Source organism: Portunus trituberculatus, chromosome 46 (assembly GCF_017591435.1).
Source record: "Portunus trituberculatus isolate SZX2019 chromosome 46, ASM1759143v1, whole genome shotgun sequence".
NCBI classification, from domain to species: domain Eukaryota; kingdom Metazoa; phylum Arthropoda; class Malacostraca; order Decapoda; family Portunidae; genus Portunus; species Portunus trituberculatus.
Window position 1 is genome coordinate 31,267,217 of NC_059300.1, and position 22,440 is coordinate 31,289,656.

Below are 22,440 nucleotides of genomic sequence, written 5' to 3' on the forward strand. Positions count from 1 at the left end.
GCTAGTATCACAAAAAAGTGGATTAGATCTTTAAAACTGAAATATCCATAGCTCAATATGAGTTCTGTTCTTATCACACCACAGGAGTCATATGGCAAGATGAGAAGAGTCACCTTGTACTGAGCAACTTAATTGAAACATTACCTGGCAGCCTTTGAGTCCATCTGCCTGATGGCTGTGGAGGATGCACATTCTGCTGTATCATATCACAATGTTGTCAACATATTCCAAAACTAATTTATATGAAAAAAAAAAAAAATATTGGCTAGGGCCTGAAAAAGAGCTACAGACAATTCTACATATCATAATAACTTTCTTACAAAACGTATGTATAACACTATATGTAATTAGAATGGTTCTTAAGGAAGGCAAATTTTGCTTTACAAAGACACTGATGTTCCTCCACTGTTACAGCAATAGTGGCACCACCAACCACCACACAGGAACACCGCGACTTCACGAAGCTACTGGAAATGTTCAATGTTGCTGTAGTACATTCCTTAAAGCTCTGAATTAATTCTTGAATTCTTGGCTCATATTGATAAAAATGAAAGCCCTCAATCTACAGATCTCCCCAGTTATTTTACTTAGAAATTATCACAAGTAATGAATAATTTCCATGATTTTCTGGTTCTTGGCAATTTCTTTAATTTTCAATCTTCCATGATAAAAATTACAAGACTTGTATACTTAAAACAACACATGTACGTAATTATTTTAGAGATATCTTTGTACTTGTTTCTCTTAATAATGATTCCCCTTGTCATCTTGATTAGACTGAGGACTGAGTGTGGGAGCTTTCCTCCTCAATGAGACTGACAGACTGGTTGAGGGGCTGTGAACTAAGCTTCATTGTCTTGACTGAGATCCCTTACAAATATCTGAGTGCGTGTAAGCCAGTGAGTGGAAGGCTTTCTGAGTGGAATAAAGACAATAACTGGAGGGAAAATTCTGCAGCCTCCACACAAAACTGCAGATGACATTGATTGCTTTTACAATAACATGGTGGCAAGAAAATAAGAAATTTCCCAAGAAGAGAAAGAAATGTCATTACACTCTAATTCATCATAATTCATCCCTTCTTCAGAATGAATGATGAAGTAGTGGTGCAATGACACATTTCCATGATGGAGTGCATGTTCATGAAGGATCATTACAATGCCAAGAAAATTTATGCACTGCTATAGTTGTACGGAATGGCAAGAATTAATTCTCACTTGAGACTGGAATCTTTTATACCTAAAATAGATAAACTTTTCTTCTCACATTTACTGACAAAGGTCACTTTCTTTAACTCATTCTAAATGTATCTGAAGACTTCTAACTTGTGGTATATAAATATCTTCCCTTGCAAATGGCTGCTGTAACCTTGCAATCCAACTGAATGGTGCTTCCTTCCACTTATAAAAAAAAACAAATTGTTCACTTGCGTTTTGTTTGTTAAGACAGAAGGGGTTACTCTTGCACAGCACACACAATAACTCCCCTTATTTCCAGTATAGGGCTTGGAGAGTTGGTCTTGCACACACCAGTTCAGACAAGTCATTCTTTCTTAGAGTTTTCCTTCAGTTTGCCAAGCATCTCTTTTCAGTGTCATTCCAAAAGTCTCCCCTTCTTTGGGTCATCGAACATTTTCATCCACATTGTTACCAGGAGTGTAGCATATGTACTTTGGGGCAAAGGGCGTGATGGGACTGAACTGGGGGCCGTAGTCCTCCGTCATTCCCGTGATTCGTTCGTACTGCCTCTCTAGCGCCTCCGAGCCGAAGAAACACTCGCCAAACCAGTAAAAAGCTACACACATCAACCGGGAAGGAGAAAGCTGGGGTTAGTTTGTACAAGGATACTGTTAGATAAAACATTGACTTTCCATATACCCAAGTGGTGCAGAAAATACTATCTACATTGACTGTAAAATCACACAATCTAGGTGCAGTTACTACAATTACCATGCACTAGGGATGAGAAAGCTACTCAACATTTATTGCTATATTTAATACATAAGCAACTATGTACTCAAACAATATGTGCTGTGAGAGAGAGAGAGAGAGAGAGAGAGAGAGAGAGAGAGAGAGAGAGAGAGAGAGAGAGAGAGAGAGAGAGAGAGAGAGAGAGAGAGAGAGAGAGAGAGAGAGAGAGAGAGAGAGAGAGAGAGAGAGAGAGAGAGAGAGAGAGAGAGAGAGAGAGAGAGAGAGAGAGAGAGAGAGAGAGAGAGAATTTTGATCTGATCTGCTACCCTCTTTGAAATTACACACAAGTAAGACGGGAAAGGGGAATCGGTTATATGGGAGTCACACAGGAATGGGAATGAAATGAGAAAGGAGAGCAGGATGGCAGAGACAAGTACGTACAAGTCATAAGCACCAGGTTGAGTTGAAGAGGCCAAAGTGTAGGCAGAAAGTAAGGAAGAGTGAAGTAGAGAGGACTGGTGGCGTGGTGGTCTGGTACTCACGGAAGTTGCTGTAGTTGATGCCTGGGAGGCCCGAGGCGCGGCGTGTCTCACCGGGCGGCAGGAAGGTGGTGAAACGGTTGCGCAGCGGTACTGACCCAATAGTGAGTGGCATGCTGACCTTTCAAGTCTGCAGACGGCAGTGGCGGTTCCAGGATCATCTGTTCCAAAGCCAGCCAGGAGTCAGGAGCATGAGTGTGTTATTATGATGTTCTTCATATAACTTTTTCTTAATTTCATGTATGGAGTGTGTGTGTGTGTGTGTGTGTGTGTGTGTGTGTGTGTGTGTGTGTGTGTGTGTGTGTGTGTGTGTGTGTGTGTGTGTGTGTGTGTTTACTGAGTTTCTCACCAACACATGACGTCACCAAGAAGTGGTAGTCATCATCATTATCATGAAGGCTGGCAGTTTCTATAATTCACTGGATAAGTCTTGTCATGGAAAATAACCCGTCAAGCAGCTTGGTTATGCATGATTCATCTGTGAAGCTTTGTTTACAATTCCCTTCCTAGAACTTTACCCCATACCTCGGCTAAAGACAGTTTACTTAGACTCTTAAGTACTTCACATGACAGACAGTGACTCCCCACAGTGAGTGAAGCGCCTGACTCACATCAATGCGGTACTGGACGTCCAGCAGGCGGCAGGTGAGGTGGACGTTAGCTGGCACTAAGGGCGGTACAGTTAGGGCCACAGCCTCCCACATGTCAGACTCTCCAGGAGGGATCATGCCCCGCACCACCTCCTTCACAACCCGCTCCTCCACCACCTCCTTCACACCGTTGGGCATGATGTAGGTGATGACCTGAAATACAGACACATGGTGCTCACTGCCACAGAGGGACTCCTGCTCACCAGCAACAGAACCTTAACCCTAAACAGACGACAGTGACAATTTAGTTACGATTGAAATGCCTTGAATTATATGCAGAAAATACGGAAAGTATGGAACAACAACCGAATGTAACTTTATCGTTACAATCTACTGAGAGTACTCATGGGATCTAAAACCCGCTGGTTAGTCCGATCTGGAAACACTGGCTTCTTGTTAACCAGAAGTCAGCTGGTGGCGGAGAGGGAAGCAACGCTTGATGTTTTGCTGCCTATTACCACATATCCAGGTGAGATACATGCCAAATATCATTATTCATTGATAATAACCTCTTACTGATTGTATAGGTATCGTTATTGATTACATAACTGGAATATAGGCCTATTTACTCTCAATATTTTAAATGTAACTATTTAGTTAACTTCGTCCGTGATTCCAAAGAAATTACTTTGCAACAGGTATAGACTGTACTCAATTTTACGGCCATAGAGGTGCTTCCCTGCCTCAAGAAGATGTGGAGTAGATGGTATCATGTATGACTTTTTGATATATACTGGCAAAATCCTTCAAGTTGAAGGTGAACTAGATTTAGGAGCCAGTTCCAATGTAGTTTTGCACTTGGCAAAATGCATTCCTGAGGGTATCAATCACTTGTTATATTTTGATAACTGGTTCTCCTCATTTCATCTGATGACCTATCTAGCAAAAAGACAAATTTACTGCCTGGGGACTGTTAGACTCAATCGACTTCCAGGTATTTCCTTTGATAGTGACAAAGAACTTTTGAAGAAGGGAAGAGGTTCATATCAAGAAAAGAGAAACCTGGTAGAAGATGTTGAGGTCCGGGTGGTGAAATGGATGGACAATAGATCTGTCCACCTGCTATCAGCATTTGCCTCAGCACAACCACTAGATGAATGCAAGCGTTATGACAAAAAGCACAAGAACGTCATCACAATCCCATGTCCTGCAGCTGTGAAGGAGTATAATAAGTTTATTGGTGGGGTAGACTTGATGGACTCACTCTTAGGACTCTATAAAATCCACATCAGGTCCAAAAAATACTACCATAAGCTATTCTTCCATTTTCTGGACGTTAGTCTTGTGAACTCCTTGTTGTTATACCGGAGAGACTGTGCAGACTTTGCTGTCCCAAAGACTAACATGATGATGCTCCAGGAGTTCAAGATGTCTGTAGCAGAATCACTTCTACTAGAAGGTAAGAATCCTGTTGCAAGAAAGAGAGGTCGCCCTTCATCTGCTTCAGCCATTGCTACAGAATTCACAAAGAAAAAGAAACGTTCCCCTGCCACAAAATCCATTCCTGAAGATGTCATCAGAACTGACAGCTACAACCACTTTCCAGTGGTAATGGAAAGAGGCAGATGCAAAAACTCAAACTGCAAAGCTGCTCCAGTGTACTATTGTAACAAATGCAAAGTGCATCTGTGCATCACTAAACACAAAAACTGTTTCCTTGTTTTCCATACAAAGTAGAAAGAAAATTGAAGCTATGACAATCACCATAACCTATATTACCATAACCTGTGTTACCACTATGATTATCACTTCTTTACCTCCTAGGAATCTATTTAGTTATATGTATATGCATTTGATTTCATGTCCACATATTTTCAACGGATGAATTCAGGATGATAAAGGAACATTTTCACACTGCATTCATAAAATATTGCTTTTAGTTTTGGCGCTTGTGATATTTTTTTGTTTTCATTTAGATTTCCTGAATACAACACTACACTAGTTTGTATCAGTTCAATGGTGAAATAAAAGTTTTTACTTTCTTTAATGTCTTCTTATTGAAAAACATACGTATTTTATCATAAAGAGCTTGAAAACATGAGAAAATTTAATATAATTGATAAGTAGTACAGGCAACCCCCGTTTAACGAAGGTTTACACATCGAAATTTCGCTACAACGAAGGTTTCATTTTACTACCATCTGCTCATTTAACGAATACCAAACTCGCTTTAACGAATTTTTATTCAGGTAATTTTTTCCAAGTTTGAAAGCCCTGCCATATCATGCAAGCCGACAAGCTTTTGAATACACTAGCAGCTGCAAATACTAAGGCCTGCCTCAGGAGAAATCCTGGGACACCTGTAGAATCAAGATCAAGATCAAGCCTCTCGTAGACAACACGCACCACTCACTCCTATAACAGCGTCAGCAGCAGCTCGTCTTCACTCGCTCAACTTACCACCAAAACTCCTTGCAATGTGGCCTAGCATTCCTAAGAAGACCAGGAAGTCTCTTACTCTCGAATTGAAGCACAGACACGAGAGGCAAGAAAACTATAGCATTGCTGGCCACCATCTTGACTCCATCTACTGTCTCTACTATTTTCAAGTCAGCAGACTATTAAGAAGGCTGGTGAGACTGTATCTTCCTTGCAATCTAAAAGAACCACCTGAACTCGTGACTCTACAATGGATAAAATGGAAAGCCTTGTGGAAATGTGGTACATAAGTTTTGTATGTGGTACAATGATGCGCCCTTTGTTTACATTCCACAGGTTGCCGGTTAGTGTCTTTCCCGTTTCACTCTCCCTCCCTTCATAAATTTAAGATCATCAACATTATAAAGCTACGTACATACATACATTAGTGTACATTATAATGACTTAAATTAAATTTAACTGCCTAAATGTTAAACTTCATAATTTTTACTTTCATTAAACCTTTCACCGTACTATGATGCACTCTCGCTTTGCTTACTCTCAGTGGAAGTTCAAGTCAGGGGTTAAACTTGTTATAATCGGTTCGCTTAACGAAGTTTCGCTTAACAAAGTGTTTTTTAGGAACGTTAAACGGGGGTTGCCTGTATTTTGTCTAATGACGGACGAATGTAACTATTTAGTAATGCTTACGTAAAATCTATATGAAATACTTTTAGCAAAAATAAATATCCAAAATATGTCAACGGCATCAATATTGATAAAAAGAAACCATAATATATTTTTTACAAAGATGGGAAAAGAATTCAGGCGTTATTGGGTTAACTCAGGCAATAAATATCATGATGTGACTGCAATACAATGTGTGTGAGGAAGTGTTTGAATTTACTGTAATTCAAGCAACAGGAAACTTGCAAAATACCCTAATGAACAATTCTTAATTGACACACCATTCATGCATGGAATAGTAAATCAATTCCCTGACAAACAGCACAGTCATAGTTATAAGGTGAATAGCATTCTGCATCCACTTACTGTGTTTTACATGCTTCAAGCCAAAGTATTCTGATTTACTAACAATCTCATAACAAAACCTAACAACTAATAGATTCCTGGCAGACACGAGGCACCAAGACAGCCAATAACAGCTCAACAAAGAAGTGACAGTTGAATGTTAGCTACTGGCCATGATTGCACTACTATTACAATGACAAAGCTTGCAGCTCCATTGTCATTCCATCATCTGTTGCAACTTCACTTTAAAATAAAACTGGATATAAAAAATGACAACCCACCTGAAGAAGAAGGAGCCTGGTCTTGCGTGTGTTCCTGGAGGAGATGTTGTCCACCTCAGCTGTGACGTAGATTTTCTCCCCAGGCACGTAACCTCTGCGAGGGATCCTTGCTGCCAAAGTGATGGGACCAGTCTGGCAGCAGAAGCAGCACAAATTTTTGGACTTGCTGCGGCTACATGAAGACTGTGGAGAGGAGGGAGGGCAAGTTCAGCTGGTGTGTTTGGGAAGGTGAGGAAGCTTGATGACTTGTGAATCATTCATACACGACACTGGGGTTGGGTATATGGTCTTATGCAGGATCTGTTTGCTCACTATAGTAGTTTCTAATAGATTTTAAATATTTTTGTGAGCCAGTGTAGAGTGGAAGTGTACCAGTGCTCACCGAAGCCTGGGAGTACATGTTTAGGTCCAGGATGGAGTGTAGGCTGAAGCCAGCCTTTTGCACCAGATTGGCTGCAGCGGGACGGTCCAGGATGGCAATGGCAGTGTAAGTGATGAAGCCCTTGTCACTGTGGAAGCTCGGTGGGAGGTTGGGAGGCAGGTTGAAGGCGAAGGGGAACTCATGCTCGCCAGCAGGAAGGAGCTCCTTCTCATCCTCTGAGAGGTAGTGAAAGGACCATGAGGAACACACTGAGTTCACTTGTGTTTTGTTCAGTAAACAACAAGCAGATTACACAGTAATACTGTACGTACTATGCAATTCCTTTCTAGAACAGGTAGATATTTTTCCTATCATCACAATGATGACAGCAATAAGGGATCATGTATTACTTTTTCTTAGTATGACACTAAGAATTACTAGTTTTAAGTGGAAGATCCATTCAGAAGGGCAATACAGGACAGTGGAGAGGAAAGAAAGAACTTAAACAAATAAATTTTAATGCTTTAAATTGAATCCCAACAGAGAATTCAAATTACTTGACTGCCACTCACTGACCCAAAGCCTTGACTGACAAAAGAACCCAAACATAAATCTTTCTGATGGTAAACATAGGTCGAAGATCTCAGAGAGAGAGAGAGAGAGAGAGAGAGAGAGAGAGAGAGAGAGAGAGAGAGAGAGAGAGAGAGAGAGAGAGAGAGAGAGAGAGAGAGAGAGAGAGAGAGAGAGAGAGAGAGAGAGAGAGAGAGAGAGAGAGAGAGAGAGAGAGAGAGAGAGAGAGAGAGAGAGAGAGAGAGAGAGAGAGAGAGAGAGAGAGAGAGAGAGAGAGAGAGAGAGAGAGAGAGAGAGAGAGAGAGAGAGAGAGAGAGAGAGAGAGAGAGAGAGAGAGAGAGAGAGAGAGAGAGAGAGAGAGAGAGAGAGAGAGAGAGAGAGAGAGAGAGAGAGAGAGAGAGAGAGAGAGAGAGAGAGAGAGAGAGAGAGAGAGAGAGAGAGAGAGAGAGAGAGAGAGAGAGAGAGAGAGAGAGAGAGAGAGAGAGAGAGAGAGAGAGAGAGCCAATAAAGGTGTTCTACTCACTCTGGTACTTGTGTCCATAAATGTAAAACTCGCAGTCAAAGTAGGTCTCCTGTGCCCGGTAGTGTTGGCGGGGTCCTTTGAAGGAGCCCTCCAGCCACGCACCTTCTGTTGACCTGGGCCGTGACAAGGGAGTCATGCGCCCACATTCACCCCTCCTCCTGTCACTGCTGTAACTCCTACTACTGCCACCACTGTTGCCACCTCCAACGTTCTGCTCATCATCACTCCCTGGGTTGTCAGGGATGTAGCCGGGGTTGACAATGCCACGTGCGTGTCTGAAATGTACACCAAAGTTAAGGATAAGAGGGTCACATCTAGACATCAACACACTAACCTGTCTCATCCTTCATGTCAAAGTTTTGAATAAATACCCTGGGTGTTGCAGACATCATTAGCTGATTTCATGGTCAAGGTCATGTCCAATTTGGTCTTTATGGTTCCTCATAATTTTGTGTTCAGATGAATTTAGCATTTCCTGTTTTTCTTCAGTGTAGATGAGGGCAGCCATTCAAAAACTGAATCATATAATTGACACAGTAGATGTAAATGAAAACAACTGCTATTATGTAGACGCAAACTCAACATCTGCAGCTGACCCGTGCTGGAACAAATGGAGGAATCTCTCTCTCTCTCTCTCTCTCTCTCTCTCTCTCTCTCTCTCTCTCTCTCTCTCTCTCTCACCCGTTCTGTTGGGACAGCCACGTGTTGGTGGAGGTGGTGGAGGTGGAAGAGGTGCTGTTCAATAGTCTCTTGCCCGCTGACTTTCCACCCTTTTTCAGTTTCTGCAGCTGAGTTGGGTAGTCAGAGAAGTGGATGCAGCACTCTCCTCGGAACCGCATCTTGACGCCTGTGAGACACAAGGCTTGAGTGAGACTGGTGCACTGTAGTGAAGAACAGGAGGAGGAAGAGAGAGAAGAGCAATGTGGGGAGGAGGAGGCATGATATATGTATAAGTGTGGCATAGGTAACATTTCACCCCTTTACTTCTACCTTACCCTTCAGGTTGATGGGCTCAGTCACCTCCAGCAGCACGCTGCCTGTGATGGTCTGCGTTGAGAAGTACACGGCTCCCGGTGCGTCAAACCGGATTTCAAATTTCTTGGGACGCAGCATCGGCGTGTCTGTGAAGGAAAGGATCATGTCAATGAACAGTGAATACTAACATTACTATTTACTATTACTACTAGTACTGCCATGGTTTCCCATTCTAGATGAAGGATTTCTCAGAGGAAGCTTTGTGAAGGATGGCAGACCCATTTCATACTCACTTATTTCTGCTGCACCATAGTCAACGAAGACTACTACTGACACTACTGTTGTGCATTACGAACGGACCTCTTTTTCTACTACTACTACTACTACTACTAAAGCTCTTCGTCTCATCAACTCCCCTCCTCTGACTAACTGTCTTCAGTCTCTTTCTCACCGCCGAAATGTTGCATCCCTTTCTATATTTTATCGCTATTTTCATGGTAACTGTTCTACTGATCTTGTTAACTGCATGCCTCCCCTCCTCCTGCGGCCACGCTGCACAAGGCTTTCTTCTTCCTCTCATCCCTATTCTGTCCAACTCTCTAATGCAAGAGTTAACCAGTACGCTCAATCATTCATCCCTTTCACTGGTAAACTCTGGAACTCCCTCCCTGCATCTGTATTTCCGAATTCCTACAACTTGTCTTTTTTTAAGAGGGAGGTATCGAGGCATTTGCTCCCCTAATTTTGGCTGACGGTTTTGGCACTTTTTGAAGTCTTTGGAGAGCCAGCGCTCAAGTGGGCCTTTTTCTAACTTTCTTTTTTTTGCCCTTGGCTGGCCCTCTTCCCTACGTAAATCCCTAAGTAAACGTAAAAACTACTACTACTACTACTACTACTACTATTTTACCACCACCACCACACTCACCCCAGTCTGTTAGTTGCAGTTTCCTCACCGCCTCGCGCCATCTCGCCTTCATCTTCATGTTGGAGGCGATGGACGCTGCCCCCGGCATGTGGCACGCCTCTCATCGCCTCACGCCCCACCCATGCCCACCGCCGCCACGCCGCCACCACCCCTACCACACCGACCCCTCGCTCACACCTCGCAGGGAGTGGAGGAGGGTGGCGGCGCTACTGCACACTCGGGGTACGTCACTAGAGCAGGGGCACGTGTGAGGGCGTGATATGGTGCATGGTAGTCTACTGCCTCTGTTTCTGTGCACGCGTCCAGTGTTACCGTGCTTCAAATTACTAACATTACAATATTTATCATTTATTTGTCATTCACTGTCATTAATCTCTTATCTTTTCACTTATTCCTCAAAGTATCAGAACAACCGTGTTTATGCTATCGTTTATTCACAACTGCCACGTGTGTCTGAGAACCTGTCACTTGTTTTCATTCAACTAACTTCACTTTCCCACTTTCCACTTGTCTTGATGTCACGGCGTAGTGGGAATCACAATGACCTCCACAGTCCGCCTGCCAATTGCCACAGTGGGATCACGTTGAGGGTGAAGCGTTAAGACAAAGTAATGAGGTTATCCTGAAACACTTCCGCGCCGCATTTAGGTACACAACGTTCAAAAGCTTCTATTGTTGAAGTGACACAATTTCTTTTAAGGTAGTTTTAATAATTCCAGTGACATACTAATACAGATTTCTGTCTACATTATAAACAGGAGAGGCACTCTTAAGAACCCGACTACACGAGAGAGAGAGAGAGAGAGAGAGAGAGAGAGAGAGAGAGAGAGAGAGTCTTGATCGATCAGTAACTTCACTTGTTGCTGTGCCTCGCTGCCTGTATTTTATGCATGACTACTGCCAGGAAATGTGTGTGTGTGTGTGTGTGTGTGTGTGTGTGTGTGTGTGTGTGTGTGTGTGTGTGTGTGTGTGAGTGAGTGAGTGAGTGAGTGAGTGAGTGAGTGAGTGAGTGAGTGAGTGAGTGAGTGAGTGTGTGTGTGTGTGTGTGTGTGTGTGTGTGTGTGTGTGTGTGTGTGTGTGTGTGTGTGTGTGTGTGTGTGTGTGTGTGAGACAACTCTACTTTCTCTCTCTCTCTCTCTCTCTCTCTCTCTCACACACACACACACACACACACACACACACACACACACACACACACCTTTCCACACACACAAAAGAACATGTCTAGAACAATTTATGTGAGAGAAAATGACCAAAGCACAAATAACCTAACAAAATGAAAAATTGAGACTGTACTTTCACGTGGCTTAATTCAGACACCCCGCTAACTTTCACCACTATGGCCAAAATGACAAAAGTAGATAATAAAACCAAATTACTCTTGCAAACTGACGCGTAAGGACCAAATACTGCAACACTCCATCGCTCGCCTTCACCACGTCAGAAGCCTCTATTGTTAAAGCTAGAAGCGTTTTTTTGGAATGCTTTTGTGAATCCGGTAACATATTAACCAAAAGTCTCTACAAATGAAGATACAAGACTTTTAAGGAATGCTTTTATGATTACAGTGACAGATTAACATGATTTCGACATTACAAACAGGAGAAACACTTTTGAAAACCCGGTTAATCATCTCTGCATATAACCTTTGAAAACAGTCGAGGTGAAAGAGCAAAGTGTCTCTGAATACCCAACCACTCGCTGGACGCATGAAGGCACCAGTGACGTCAATATAACCGTGGGTATCTCACTAGGTACAGTACACACAACTACGAATACATAATCGCTAGCCAGTCAGGTAGCTAATCATACATACATTCCACAAGAGCCGCGTGCAGCAGAACACTACAGGACACAGCGGCAAGAAACCAGGACACACGCACACCCAACACGTGCACCCTACACTCTGAAACACTTCTTAGGTGCACCTCCGCTGGTTTAAAAAGGTTCTAGTTGAAATGAGACAGGTTTCAAGACTGTTTCTATGATTCTAGTGATAGAGTAACAAGATTTTTACATTGTGAACATGAAAAAAAACTCTTGAAAACCCGGCTAATAATCTCCATGGCCTCGGAAAATTGTGGTTAGAGTCACAGACCTTAGCGTGATAGCAAGGGGAGGGACAGCCAGTATAGGAGGCGTGTGTGCCGGGAGGGGCGGGCAGAACAAAGAGTAATAGCTAAGGGTTCCGTCACGACTTTCCTGTGCATGCAACCTGGATGGACGGAGGGAGGGACGGAGGGAATAGTGGCTGGGAGAAGGCTGAAGGGGGGAAGAAATCAGAGATGAGTCGGAAGGGAAAGGAAACCAACTATTGAATAAAGTATCTAACAATTGACTCCTGGCGTGTTCTGTCCTCGCACGTCATGTGGGGAGAGGAAGCAGGCAAGGTAGCAAGAACTGAGCAAACGAAGGACTAAAAAGGAAAAAGAGAGAGAGAGAGAGAGAGAGAGAGAGAGAGAGAGAGAGAGAGAGAGAGAGAGAGAGAGAGAGAGAGAGAGAGAGAGAGAGAGAGAGAAAGGTGAGCAGACTAAGATGGGGTCAAGAAAAAGAGGATAAAAAAACTGGACAAGGACAAAAAAAATATTCTTTTCAGGTCTTTGCGAGAGAGAGAGAGAGAGAGAGAGAGAGAGAGAGAGAGAGAGAGAGAGAGAGAGAGAGAGACGAAGGGGGGCAGGGAAAATAATACGGAGGTTCGAAGAAAAACGAAGAAGGAATGAAGGAAAGAATGGAAGGAAGGAAGGAAGGAAGGAAGGAAGGAAGGAAGGAAAAAAAGGAATACAGGAAGAAAAGAAGGAAGAAAACGAACGAAATAGGAAGGAAAGAAAGAAGTAAGGAAGGAAAACAAAAAAGAAAGAAAGAAAGAAAGACCAGAAAACGAAAAACTAAAAACATAATTACAAAGTGAAGCAAACACAACAAAACACGCCATACCTAACTCACAAAGTAACAGCAAAAGAGTGAAATGAAAAGTCGTGTAGTGTTCCCAAAGACAGCCGTGACATCAGCAGCACGGCCTTCACGCAGCTACGGTACACGCACACACGCTGAGCACTGGGGGTCACGCAACAGGCAGGGCGAGTAGGTAGAGGGCGGGGCGGGGAACCTTGACTCAGTCCTTCCGCCAAGCAAGGTCAGAACTCTTAATTTGTTGGCAGATCTTTAAACTTCATCAGGTTGAATTTGAAGGTTGTTGGATCGGAGGAGGAGGAGGAGGAGGAGGAGGAGGAGGAGGAGGAGGAGGAGGAGGAGGAGGAGGAGGAGGAGGAGGAGGAGGAGAAGGAGGAGAAAGAGTAGAAGGAGAATAAGAACAAGGAGCAGAGGAAGAAGAAGAGGAAGAAGAAGAAGAAGAAGAAGAAGAAGAAGAAGAAGAAGAAGAAGAAGAAGAAGAAGAAGAAGAAGAAGAAGAAGAAGAAGAAGAAGAAGAAGAAGAAGAAGAAGAAGAAGAAGAAGAAGAAGAAGAAGAAGAAGAAGAGAGGAGGAGGAGGAGGAGGAGGAGGAGGAGGAGGAGGAGGAGGAGGAGGAGGAGGAGGAGGAGGAGGAGGAGGAGGAGGAGGAGGAGGAGGAGGAGGAGGAGGAGGAGGAGGAGGAGGAGGAGGAAGAAGAAGAAGAAGAAGAAGAAGAAGAAGAAGAAGAAGAAGAAGAAGAAGAAGAAGAAGAAGAAGAAGAAGAAGAAGAAGGTATGGTATAGATGGTATAGAAGAAGAGGAAGAAGAAGATAAAGTATAGAAGAACGACAACAATAGCAATCAATAACAACAACAACAACAACAACAACAACAAACAGTATACACTAGTAGATTTGACATTTCAAAAGTAACACTCCTTTACAAACACAACTAAAACCAAAAAGTAAAAAAGAAAAAAAATATAGAAATAGGTCTAATAAAATTATCCTGTGAACCAAAAAAAGGATAAAAAAAGAGAAAAATAGGAAAAAAATGGGTCTAAGAAAACAATCCTATGAACCTTAAGAAAAAAATATTAATAAAAAAAAAAAAAAAACACACATGGAAAACACGCAAGACAGACGCCAATAAATATGATAACACAATAACCCCCTCTCTCTCTCTCTCTCTCTCTCTAGGTCGTCCGGTAGGGGCATAACGACTCACGCTCACACATAAACACCTGTACGACTCTCAGCACAGTCTACGTAGGTCACAACTACACAGCTTTTGAGTATCTGTGGCAACGCTTCCACAGTGTGTGTGTGTGTGTGTGTGTGTGTGTGTGTGTGTGTGTGTGTGTGTGTGTGTGTGTTCCCGTGAGCCCCTTCACAGCCGCCGTCTGCAAGGAGTCTCATTGGCGAGGCGGCAGGGCAGAGAAGCAGCGAGAGCCAATCAGGGACCAGCTATTGATTAATCCAACAAGTGAGCTGCTCCTTCCTCCCTGGATAGCATGGCAAGATACACACACACACACACACACACACACACACACACACACACACACACACACACACACACACACACACATACTATACGCCCTATCATCATTATTAAACATCATTTATGACACACACACACACACACACACACACACACACACACACACACACACACACACACACACACCTTATACATTCCATTACCATAAAATATTACTCGTGGTACAAAAATAAGCACATCACGTCTTAAAGATCGTCTGCTTTGCCCATTACAGAACTGCAGCATTTACTGTGTTGGCTGAAACGATGAGGAAAGAAGGCAAAACTGCTGATGGTGGAAAAAGACGATGAAATAAAGGAATAGACAATGAAACAAGAAGCAACAATGGCGGACAGGTGTGCTCGGCTGTCAAGAATAAAATCAGGTAATTCACGGTCGCTTCCTTTTATATGTGACTGGTGTTCCCTTTGCAGTAGCTAGAGCCATGCCGAGGAGGAGAACACAGTGACACTAGAGACTTTTGAGACTTTTACTAAGCAAGGCGAGGTGTCAGTTGCATAATGAAAGAGCTTCACTTGGAAAGAAGGAAACAGAGAGGAATGATCAAATGATTCTGTTGAGACCTAAAAAATTAAAGAAAAGAGGTCATTCCTATACAATTAAGGTGCGTCTCTGCCCTTAGCGGACGGTGGTCGTGGAAATAAAAGACACACAGATGAGAAATCTTGTAAAATGTGGTGAGGTGTGCACTGTGTAGAGTGGTGGCTGGCCCCTCAGCTTCCCTCAAACTATTTCCATGCATCGCTCTGCACCTCATCACACGTTTCCCTGTGGCCGATCTATGACTGCAGTGTTAGACGGCCAGTGCGTTCCTAAATCTATTAATGTGATGTTCCACAAGGCTGTCATCATCACCTATCCTGTTTCTGTTATTCATAAAAGATTGCTGCTAATCTTCTCCTATTTATTCTTACGATAATGATTCTACTCTTCTTAACATTATTTGCCAGACGTTCAACTCAGCAACAATCTAACAGTTGACGACCATGGAGGGATGAGACCTAGCGGGTTCACGCCACTGAGGGGTGAGGGTTGTGGTGAGATCAGGTCAGTCAAGGGTTGATACGCGTGATGGCTGGGGGTGGGAAGGGAAGGGGGAAGGACCTGCACCTATTGAGGAACGAATGCCCTGGAGGTGGCGGTCACGGAGGCAGTGCAGGCTGGGCAGGGGGCATCGTGCATGACTGTAGGGTGATATCAAACGTGAATTTCTGAAGTTAGCTTTCTGAGAAGTAAGCGAAATATCTTCATGTTGTTGATATTCTGTTGCAAATTAATCAATAAATACATAATCGAATAAATAAATAAACTAACAAGTAAATTAAAAAAATACATAAACAAATAAGACTTCTGAACTAAGTCACACGAAGGAATAATTGCATGGCTCAGCAGAGGAAGGCGTATCTTTGACTATATGGCCAAGACAGAGTTCGAGGTCACCTGATATTCTCCTCTTATGGCCATTTAGTGGAACAACGCCTTCTCCCTTTCCTCCCCCTCTCTCTCTCTCTCTCTCTCTCTCTCTGGTTACTTCACCTTCAGAACACTCGCCACACGTTTCCTGGTTCACCTCACGCTCCTTCCCCTCACTCGGCCGTCAGGAGCAACGCAACACTCCCAGCTGTCCTTCCCCTCCCCTCCCCTCACTTCACCTCAGCACAGTCCTGGTTCCCGCTGTTTGTAGGTCAGTCAGCCTTCACTACACCGCTCTCTGTACTGTGCTGACGTGCTTTATTTACTCTAAGCCACTATTGTAATCCACGTAGGTTTTGTTGGTATGTTCTGGTTTAAATAATTGCTTTTTTTCTTATTATTCCAAAAGTTCATGTAGGTTTTTCATATTTTTCGCATTTTTTCTTAATTATTGTCACATTTGTTTTATTTCATATGTAGTGTCCTTTTCTCTTTCTTTCTCTCACTTCTTTACGCACTGTTGTCCTCTTTTGTCTTTCTTTTTCTTATTCTCTTTGTCAACACCACTGTAGAGTCACGCATTTTTCTTCCCAATCTTCATTTTCTTACGTTTTATTCCTCCTCCTATTATTACACAGCCAGTTCCTTTAGCGCATATTTTCTTCACCCTGCTCGTATTCCCTCACTGTAAAACTATTATATGGTCTCCCTCCATCTGTCACACGTTCTTCTCTTGACACTTACAATTCACGTACACAGGTAAGCAATTCCCAGTATCCTTTGTCCTTTGTCCTCACTGCAAATTCCTGGCAAGCACAACGGACATACACACACACAGACACACAGACACACGGACACACGGACAGACACACAGACACACGCAGGGTATCGACATGCATTAATTATTACTACGTACACTAAAAACTGCCAAGGTTCACTATAACAAATGGTGCACAATAAACACTTTGCTCAGTTATCTCTCTGTTTTCCGCTCACTCACTCATTCACTCAGTCGCTCATTCGCTGTTTCCTCTCTCTGCGTGTCTGCGTGTACCAGTATTGGGACGCGTTGGAATAGAGTGTAAGAGTGTGACAGAACAAACGTGTCGCCCCCACTGCAGTACTGAACACACTATACTACACTTCTACCACTGCCAGTCTGCCACCTTACTTACTGCCTTGTACCCTCCCAACCCCCCACGTCCCTCTATCTTCCACCTCCTCTTCCTCCTCCCCTCTCCTCTTCTTCTTCTTCTTCTTCTTCTTCCCCCCTTCCACTAGTTTGTCAGGTGCTATACTTCTCCTTAGTGTCTTGTAGTCCCTCCTCTTCCTCTTGTGTCTTGTCTTCTTTTCTCTTGTCTCTTGTCTCTTCCTCCTCCTCTTCTCTTTGTGTCCTGTGTCTTCTTTTCCTCTTGTATCCTCCTCCTCCTCTTCCTCTTATGTTTTGTGTCTTCTTTTCCTCTTGAATCCTCCTCCTCCTCCTCCTCCTCCTCCATAGTGTTTTGTAACCTCTTCGAGTATACCAGGTTTTCTCTCTCCTCGTCCTCCTCTTCTTCTTCCTCCTTACCTAACATTACTTAACCTTACCTAACTTTACCCTCCTCCTTCCTTGCTCCTTTCTCTAATCTACTTGTTTATCTATCTCTATTCTTATTCTTCTCCTCCTCCTCCTCCTCCTCTCTTTCTTTTTCCTAGCTCTACTTTCTAGGTTTTCTATTTCCTTTCTTTCTTCTCCTTACTGTGTCATTACTCCTTCTTCTTCTTCTTCTTCTTCTTCTTCTTCTTCTTCTCCTCCTCCTCCTCCTATCCCATTACATTCTTTCCCCTTCCCGCCCTCCTCTCTTTCTCCTCTTTAGTATATTCAGATCTCTACCGCCTCCTTCCTTCCTTCTTCTTCTTCTTCTTCTTCTTCTTCTTCTTCTTCTTCTTCTTCTTCTTCTTCTTCTTCCTCCTCCTCCTCCTCCTCTTGCAGTGTAGTTTATCCTTCTCCCTCACCTGGCTGCTCCTCCTCTTATTCTTCCTCCTAATTCTCCTCCACCTCCTTCACCTCCATCTCCTCCTCCCCCAACATATTCTGTCTTCTTATATAATCCTTTAACATATTATAATCATCTTCTTCTTCCTCCTCCTCCTCCTCCTCTTCTTCTTCTTCCTCTTTAATGTACGTAATGGTTTGCCTTATCTCTTTAACATGTATATTAAATTTTCTTTCCTCTTTCTCTTTCCTCTCCTTCCTATTGTATTTTCCTCCTCCTCCTCCTCCTTCTCTTTTGTATTTTGCATTTCTTCCTATAAATTTTCCCGCTTTTAATACTTCACTGTTCTTCATTCTTATTTATTCTCCTCTTCCATCAGTTTTAACTTTTTCTTTTATTATTTCTGTCTATCTTTCCTACAATTTCTCCTCCTCCTCCTCCTCCTCCTCCTCCTCCTCATCTTCCTCCTATCTATTGCCTATTTACATTAATTTTTCATGTCATTCCCTTGCTCTCCCTCCAATATGTTTCCTAACTGTTCTTCACTAGTCACTGTTCTCTCTCTCTCTCTCTCTCCTTTTTTTTTCCCTTGCAACGCCATGTAATGAAAAATCAATGCATATTACGTGCAGGAGTCTCACACACGCACGCACGCACGCACACACACACACACACACACACACACACACACACACACACACACACACACACACACTTAGTTTCCTTGGATATGTATAAACGTCACGATGGTCCCTCCTCAACTCCCAGTACACACACACACACACACACACACACACACACACACACACACACATTTTCCTACACTTATGAATAGACAGTAAAAAATGTAGCTAATTATGCTACTACTACTACTACTACTACTACTACTACTACTATTACTACTACATTTACTACTACTACCACCACCACTACTACTAATGCTACAATTACTAATATCACTACTGCTATTCTTAATACTAGCGCTTGCTCCTCCTTCTCTCCTCCTCCTCCTCCTCCTCCTCCTCCTCCTCCTCCTCCTCTACTACTACTACTACTACTACTACTACTACTACTATCAGACAAACACTCAGGCTGGTGGTCTTAACGTTCTGGGAGTTCGTCAAGGCAAGTTTTTCAAGAGTACATAGATAGGTTCAGTTTTCATGGGTGCTTTCCCCGGTAAAGCACAGGAGTCCCAGAAACACGCCAGTCCCCAATGATTTCCACGATAACCTGTTGGAAGTATTTGCTGTGGAAATAAGAAGTGGAAACGTTTGGAAATATGAGACACACGCTACGAGAGAGAGAGAGAGAGAGAGAGAGAGAGAGAGAGAGAGAGAGAGAGAGAGAGAGAGAGAGAGAACGAGCAGATATCGACGGAAAGCTGAAATGTTTGAAATATGAACGTAAGTGACACACCATTCAACAAGAAGAAATCTGGCAGAGAGGCAAACATTCTCTGGTCGACTTGTACAGTAGAAAAAAAAAAAAATAAATAAATAAAAAAAAAAAAAAAATCCTTACCCTTAAACGCTTCGCTCTCTCACCACGGCTGCTTTCAAAGGCCACAGAGATGATTAGCCAAGTTTTCAAGAGTACGTCTCCTGTTGATAACGTAGAAATCTTGTTAATCTCTCACTAGAACCATAACAACGCCTTCAAAAATCAGTGAAACTTTAACTACATAAGGCATAGAGGTATTTAAGATTATACATTTTTCCTATCTGCTCTTTCATCATCAAACCTTTGCACTAGAGAGAACTTCAGCCTGTGTGTGTGTGTGTGTGTGTGTGTGTGTGTGTGTGTGTGTGTGTGTGTGTGTGTGTGTGTGTGAGTGAGTGAGTGAGTGAGTGAGTGTGTGTGTGTGTGTGTGTGTGTGTGTGTGTGTGTGTGTGTGTGTGTGTGTGTGTGTGTGTGTGTGTGTGTGTGTGTTGGAATGTTAGTATACAACGTAGCGGCTGAGCAAACATTTTCAGGTCACGGAGAACAATAACTTATTAAGGGCGAGTTAGAGGTAACATTCCTAACTCTTGTGTTTCCTGGAGGGTGGGTGGAGGCAAGGGGAGGCAGGAAGTATATGAGGAGGGGATGGAGGGGAAGGGGCGGTGCGGTGTGGTGTGTAGGAAGCCAGGCAGGCACAGGGGACACTTAGGAATGTATTGTATGTAAGGCAAACTCCTTCCAACACCGCACTCAACACAATCTTGATAACGATTTGATCTATAATGTAATAAACTACACACACACACACACACACACACACACACACACACACACACTCTCTCTCTCTCTCTTGATACAAAACCATAAAATGTGTGTGTGTGTGTGTGTGTGTGTGTGTGTGTGTGTGTGTGTGAGAGAGAGAGAGAGAGAGAGAGAGAGAGAGAGAGAGAGAGAGAGAGAGAGAGAGAGAGAGAGAGAGAGAGAGAGAGAGAGAGAGAATGGGGCAAAATAAAAAAAATGCACGACAGAAAAGAAAAATAGATAGATAGAATAAACAAATAAATAAAAGAAATAAAGAAAATAAAGAAAAAAATAAAAAGGAGGAGGAAGAACAGGAGGCAAGGAATGTATCACAATAGAGCGAGGAGGAGACAAGGGCAGGAACAGCAGCACGTCAGCCCCCCACACACTAGCTCCCATCCTGCCCTGCCTCGCCTCAACCTTATATCCTCCACGGTACACTCACGCTCAACAAAGTGACAAGGAAAGACACGTATATGTATGTACTTCTCAGTCATAAGGAGCAAACATATATAAGTGAATGCTAGGGAGGCGGTGGCGTAGTGGATGAAGTGGTGAGCGTGGGATCGGGAAGATGTAAAAATAAAGAAAAAAAAAAAAAAAAAAAAAAAAAAATACGAAAAAAATATTAGTAAGTAAATAAAAAAATGCGCTTCGTCACGCACCACTGAAACATATGAACAGACAGACAGCGTTTTAGTTATCGCGGTACAGGATTAAATAACATCGTATCTTGGCTCACTATTCTGAAAACCCGCCGCTCTCTCACCACTTCTATTTTCAAAGGACACCAAAATGATAAGCTGTGTTTCTAAAAAGGTGTTTCTCCTGTAAATCATATGGTAACCATGTTCATTTGTCACTAAAACCCTAAAAGCAGCCGTAAAAAAAAACTTGTCACTTCAACGGGAGCCTTTTGAAATAGTGAAAGTACTGCGCTAAAGTGTTTCTGAGGTACTTGGTGTGTATCTCTCTCGTAGCAGCTCACAGTGTATAGGAAAGATCATCCCCAACATACCTCAGTCAATATACTTCGGCTTCCTCGCAATAAATCAAGGAATAAGCAGATAAAGACAATAGGAAAGTGCCCCTTCTCCGTCAGAATACCGGAAGATTGCAAGGCTGAGGCGTAATTGCAGGCGTAAGGCAGAAAATGGAGATTCCTATTGTGGTCATTCCCATCAGAAATTAACTTACCACTCATAGGCGTCACACTGAAGCCTCATCTTACTCACCATCAGCAGCTCTTCTACATGTCACCAGTTCCTTCTACAGGTACATGTCCTACTGCTACAACACTGGTACCGAGAGCCTTTACTCACCAAATACACGCCACTAAGTTCCCCGTTACACGCGAGGCAAGGCAGGGCAGGGCAGGGCAGGACAGTGAGTTATATATCCCTCATGCTTCGTGTAACTGTGGGGGAAAGATGATAACGGGAGTGAGAAAGGCAAACACTTACAACTCATGGCAAAAATACAGGTCTTAACTTAGGTAGCCTACTTATAAACAGACTTGTCACACACACACACACAGAGAGAGAGAGAGAGAGAGAGAGAGAGAGAGAGAGAGAGAGAGAGAGAGGATAATTCAAGGGTAATGTACGTTGATTGACACACACACACACACACACACAAGGGATAATATGAGAAAAAAATGTGCACCAATTGACTAAAACAAAGTGGAAAAACGGACGAAGACGTATAAAATATGAGTACTTTTTGCCTCACTGCCAGAAAACAAATGACCGAGGATGAAGAAGGACGTTGGGTGAGACTTGCCCGGGATGTCTTGCGGGAGAAGAGGGCCAGACAGGGGAGGCAGGGACGCGAGGGAATAAATATGGGCATGGCTTGTAAGAGAATAGAGAGTAATGATGATGATAATGATGAGGATGACAGGAAAGGCCATGTTACTCAGCTGATTACGGCGATTAAGGAACAATGAACCGGAGATGTTAAAGTTGTAGGTAGCAATGTTCAACACACACACACACACACACACACACACACACACACACACACACACACACACACACACACACACAAGAAATAAGAAAAAAAGCTTAAGATTAAATGTTTCCTCTTTTCTGACAGCAATAAGGCGATGGAATCTATTGACTGACGAAGTTGTGTGCACAAGAAACATTCCTATTTTTAGCTCTAAACGATAAATAGTGATATACTAACTTTAAAAGACAAAATATCACCAGTTTGATACAATTAGGCAAG

At 43.0% G+C, this 22,440-nt stretch overlaps 1 protein-coding gene across 1 annotated transcript; it reads right to left on the reverse strand.

The window, feature by feature from the left end:
- Positions 1 to 427: 427 nt before the first annotated feature.
- Positions 428 to 10,731, reverse strand: LOC123520257 (arrestin domain-containing protein 17-like). Its single transcript, XM_045282367.1, is given in 10 exon segments — positions 428 to 1,794; positions 2,453 to 2,573; positions 2,575 to 2,610; positions 3,061 to 3,252; positions 6,771 to 6,953; positions 7,153 to 7,367; positions 8,225 to 8,499; positions 8,906 to 9,071; positions 9,220 to 9,345; positions 10,125 to 10,731. Coding segments are annotated over 10 exon segments (1,575 nt in total). The 5' UTR covers positions 10,213 to 10,731; the 3' UTR covers positions 428 to 1,621.
- Positions 10,732 to 22,440: the final 11,709 nt, after the last annotated feature.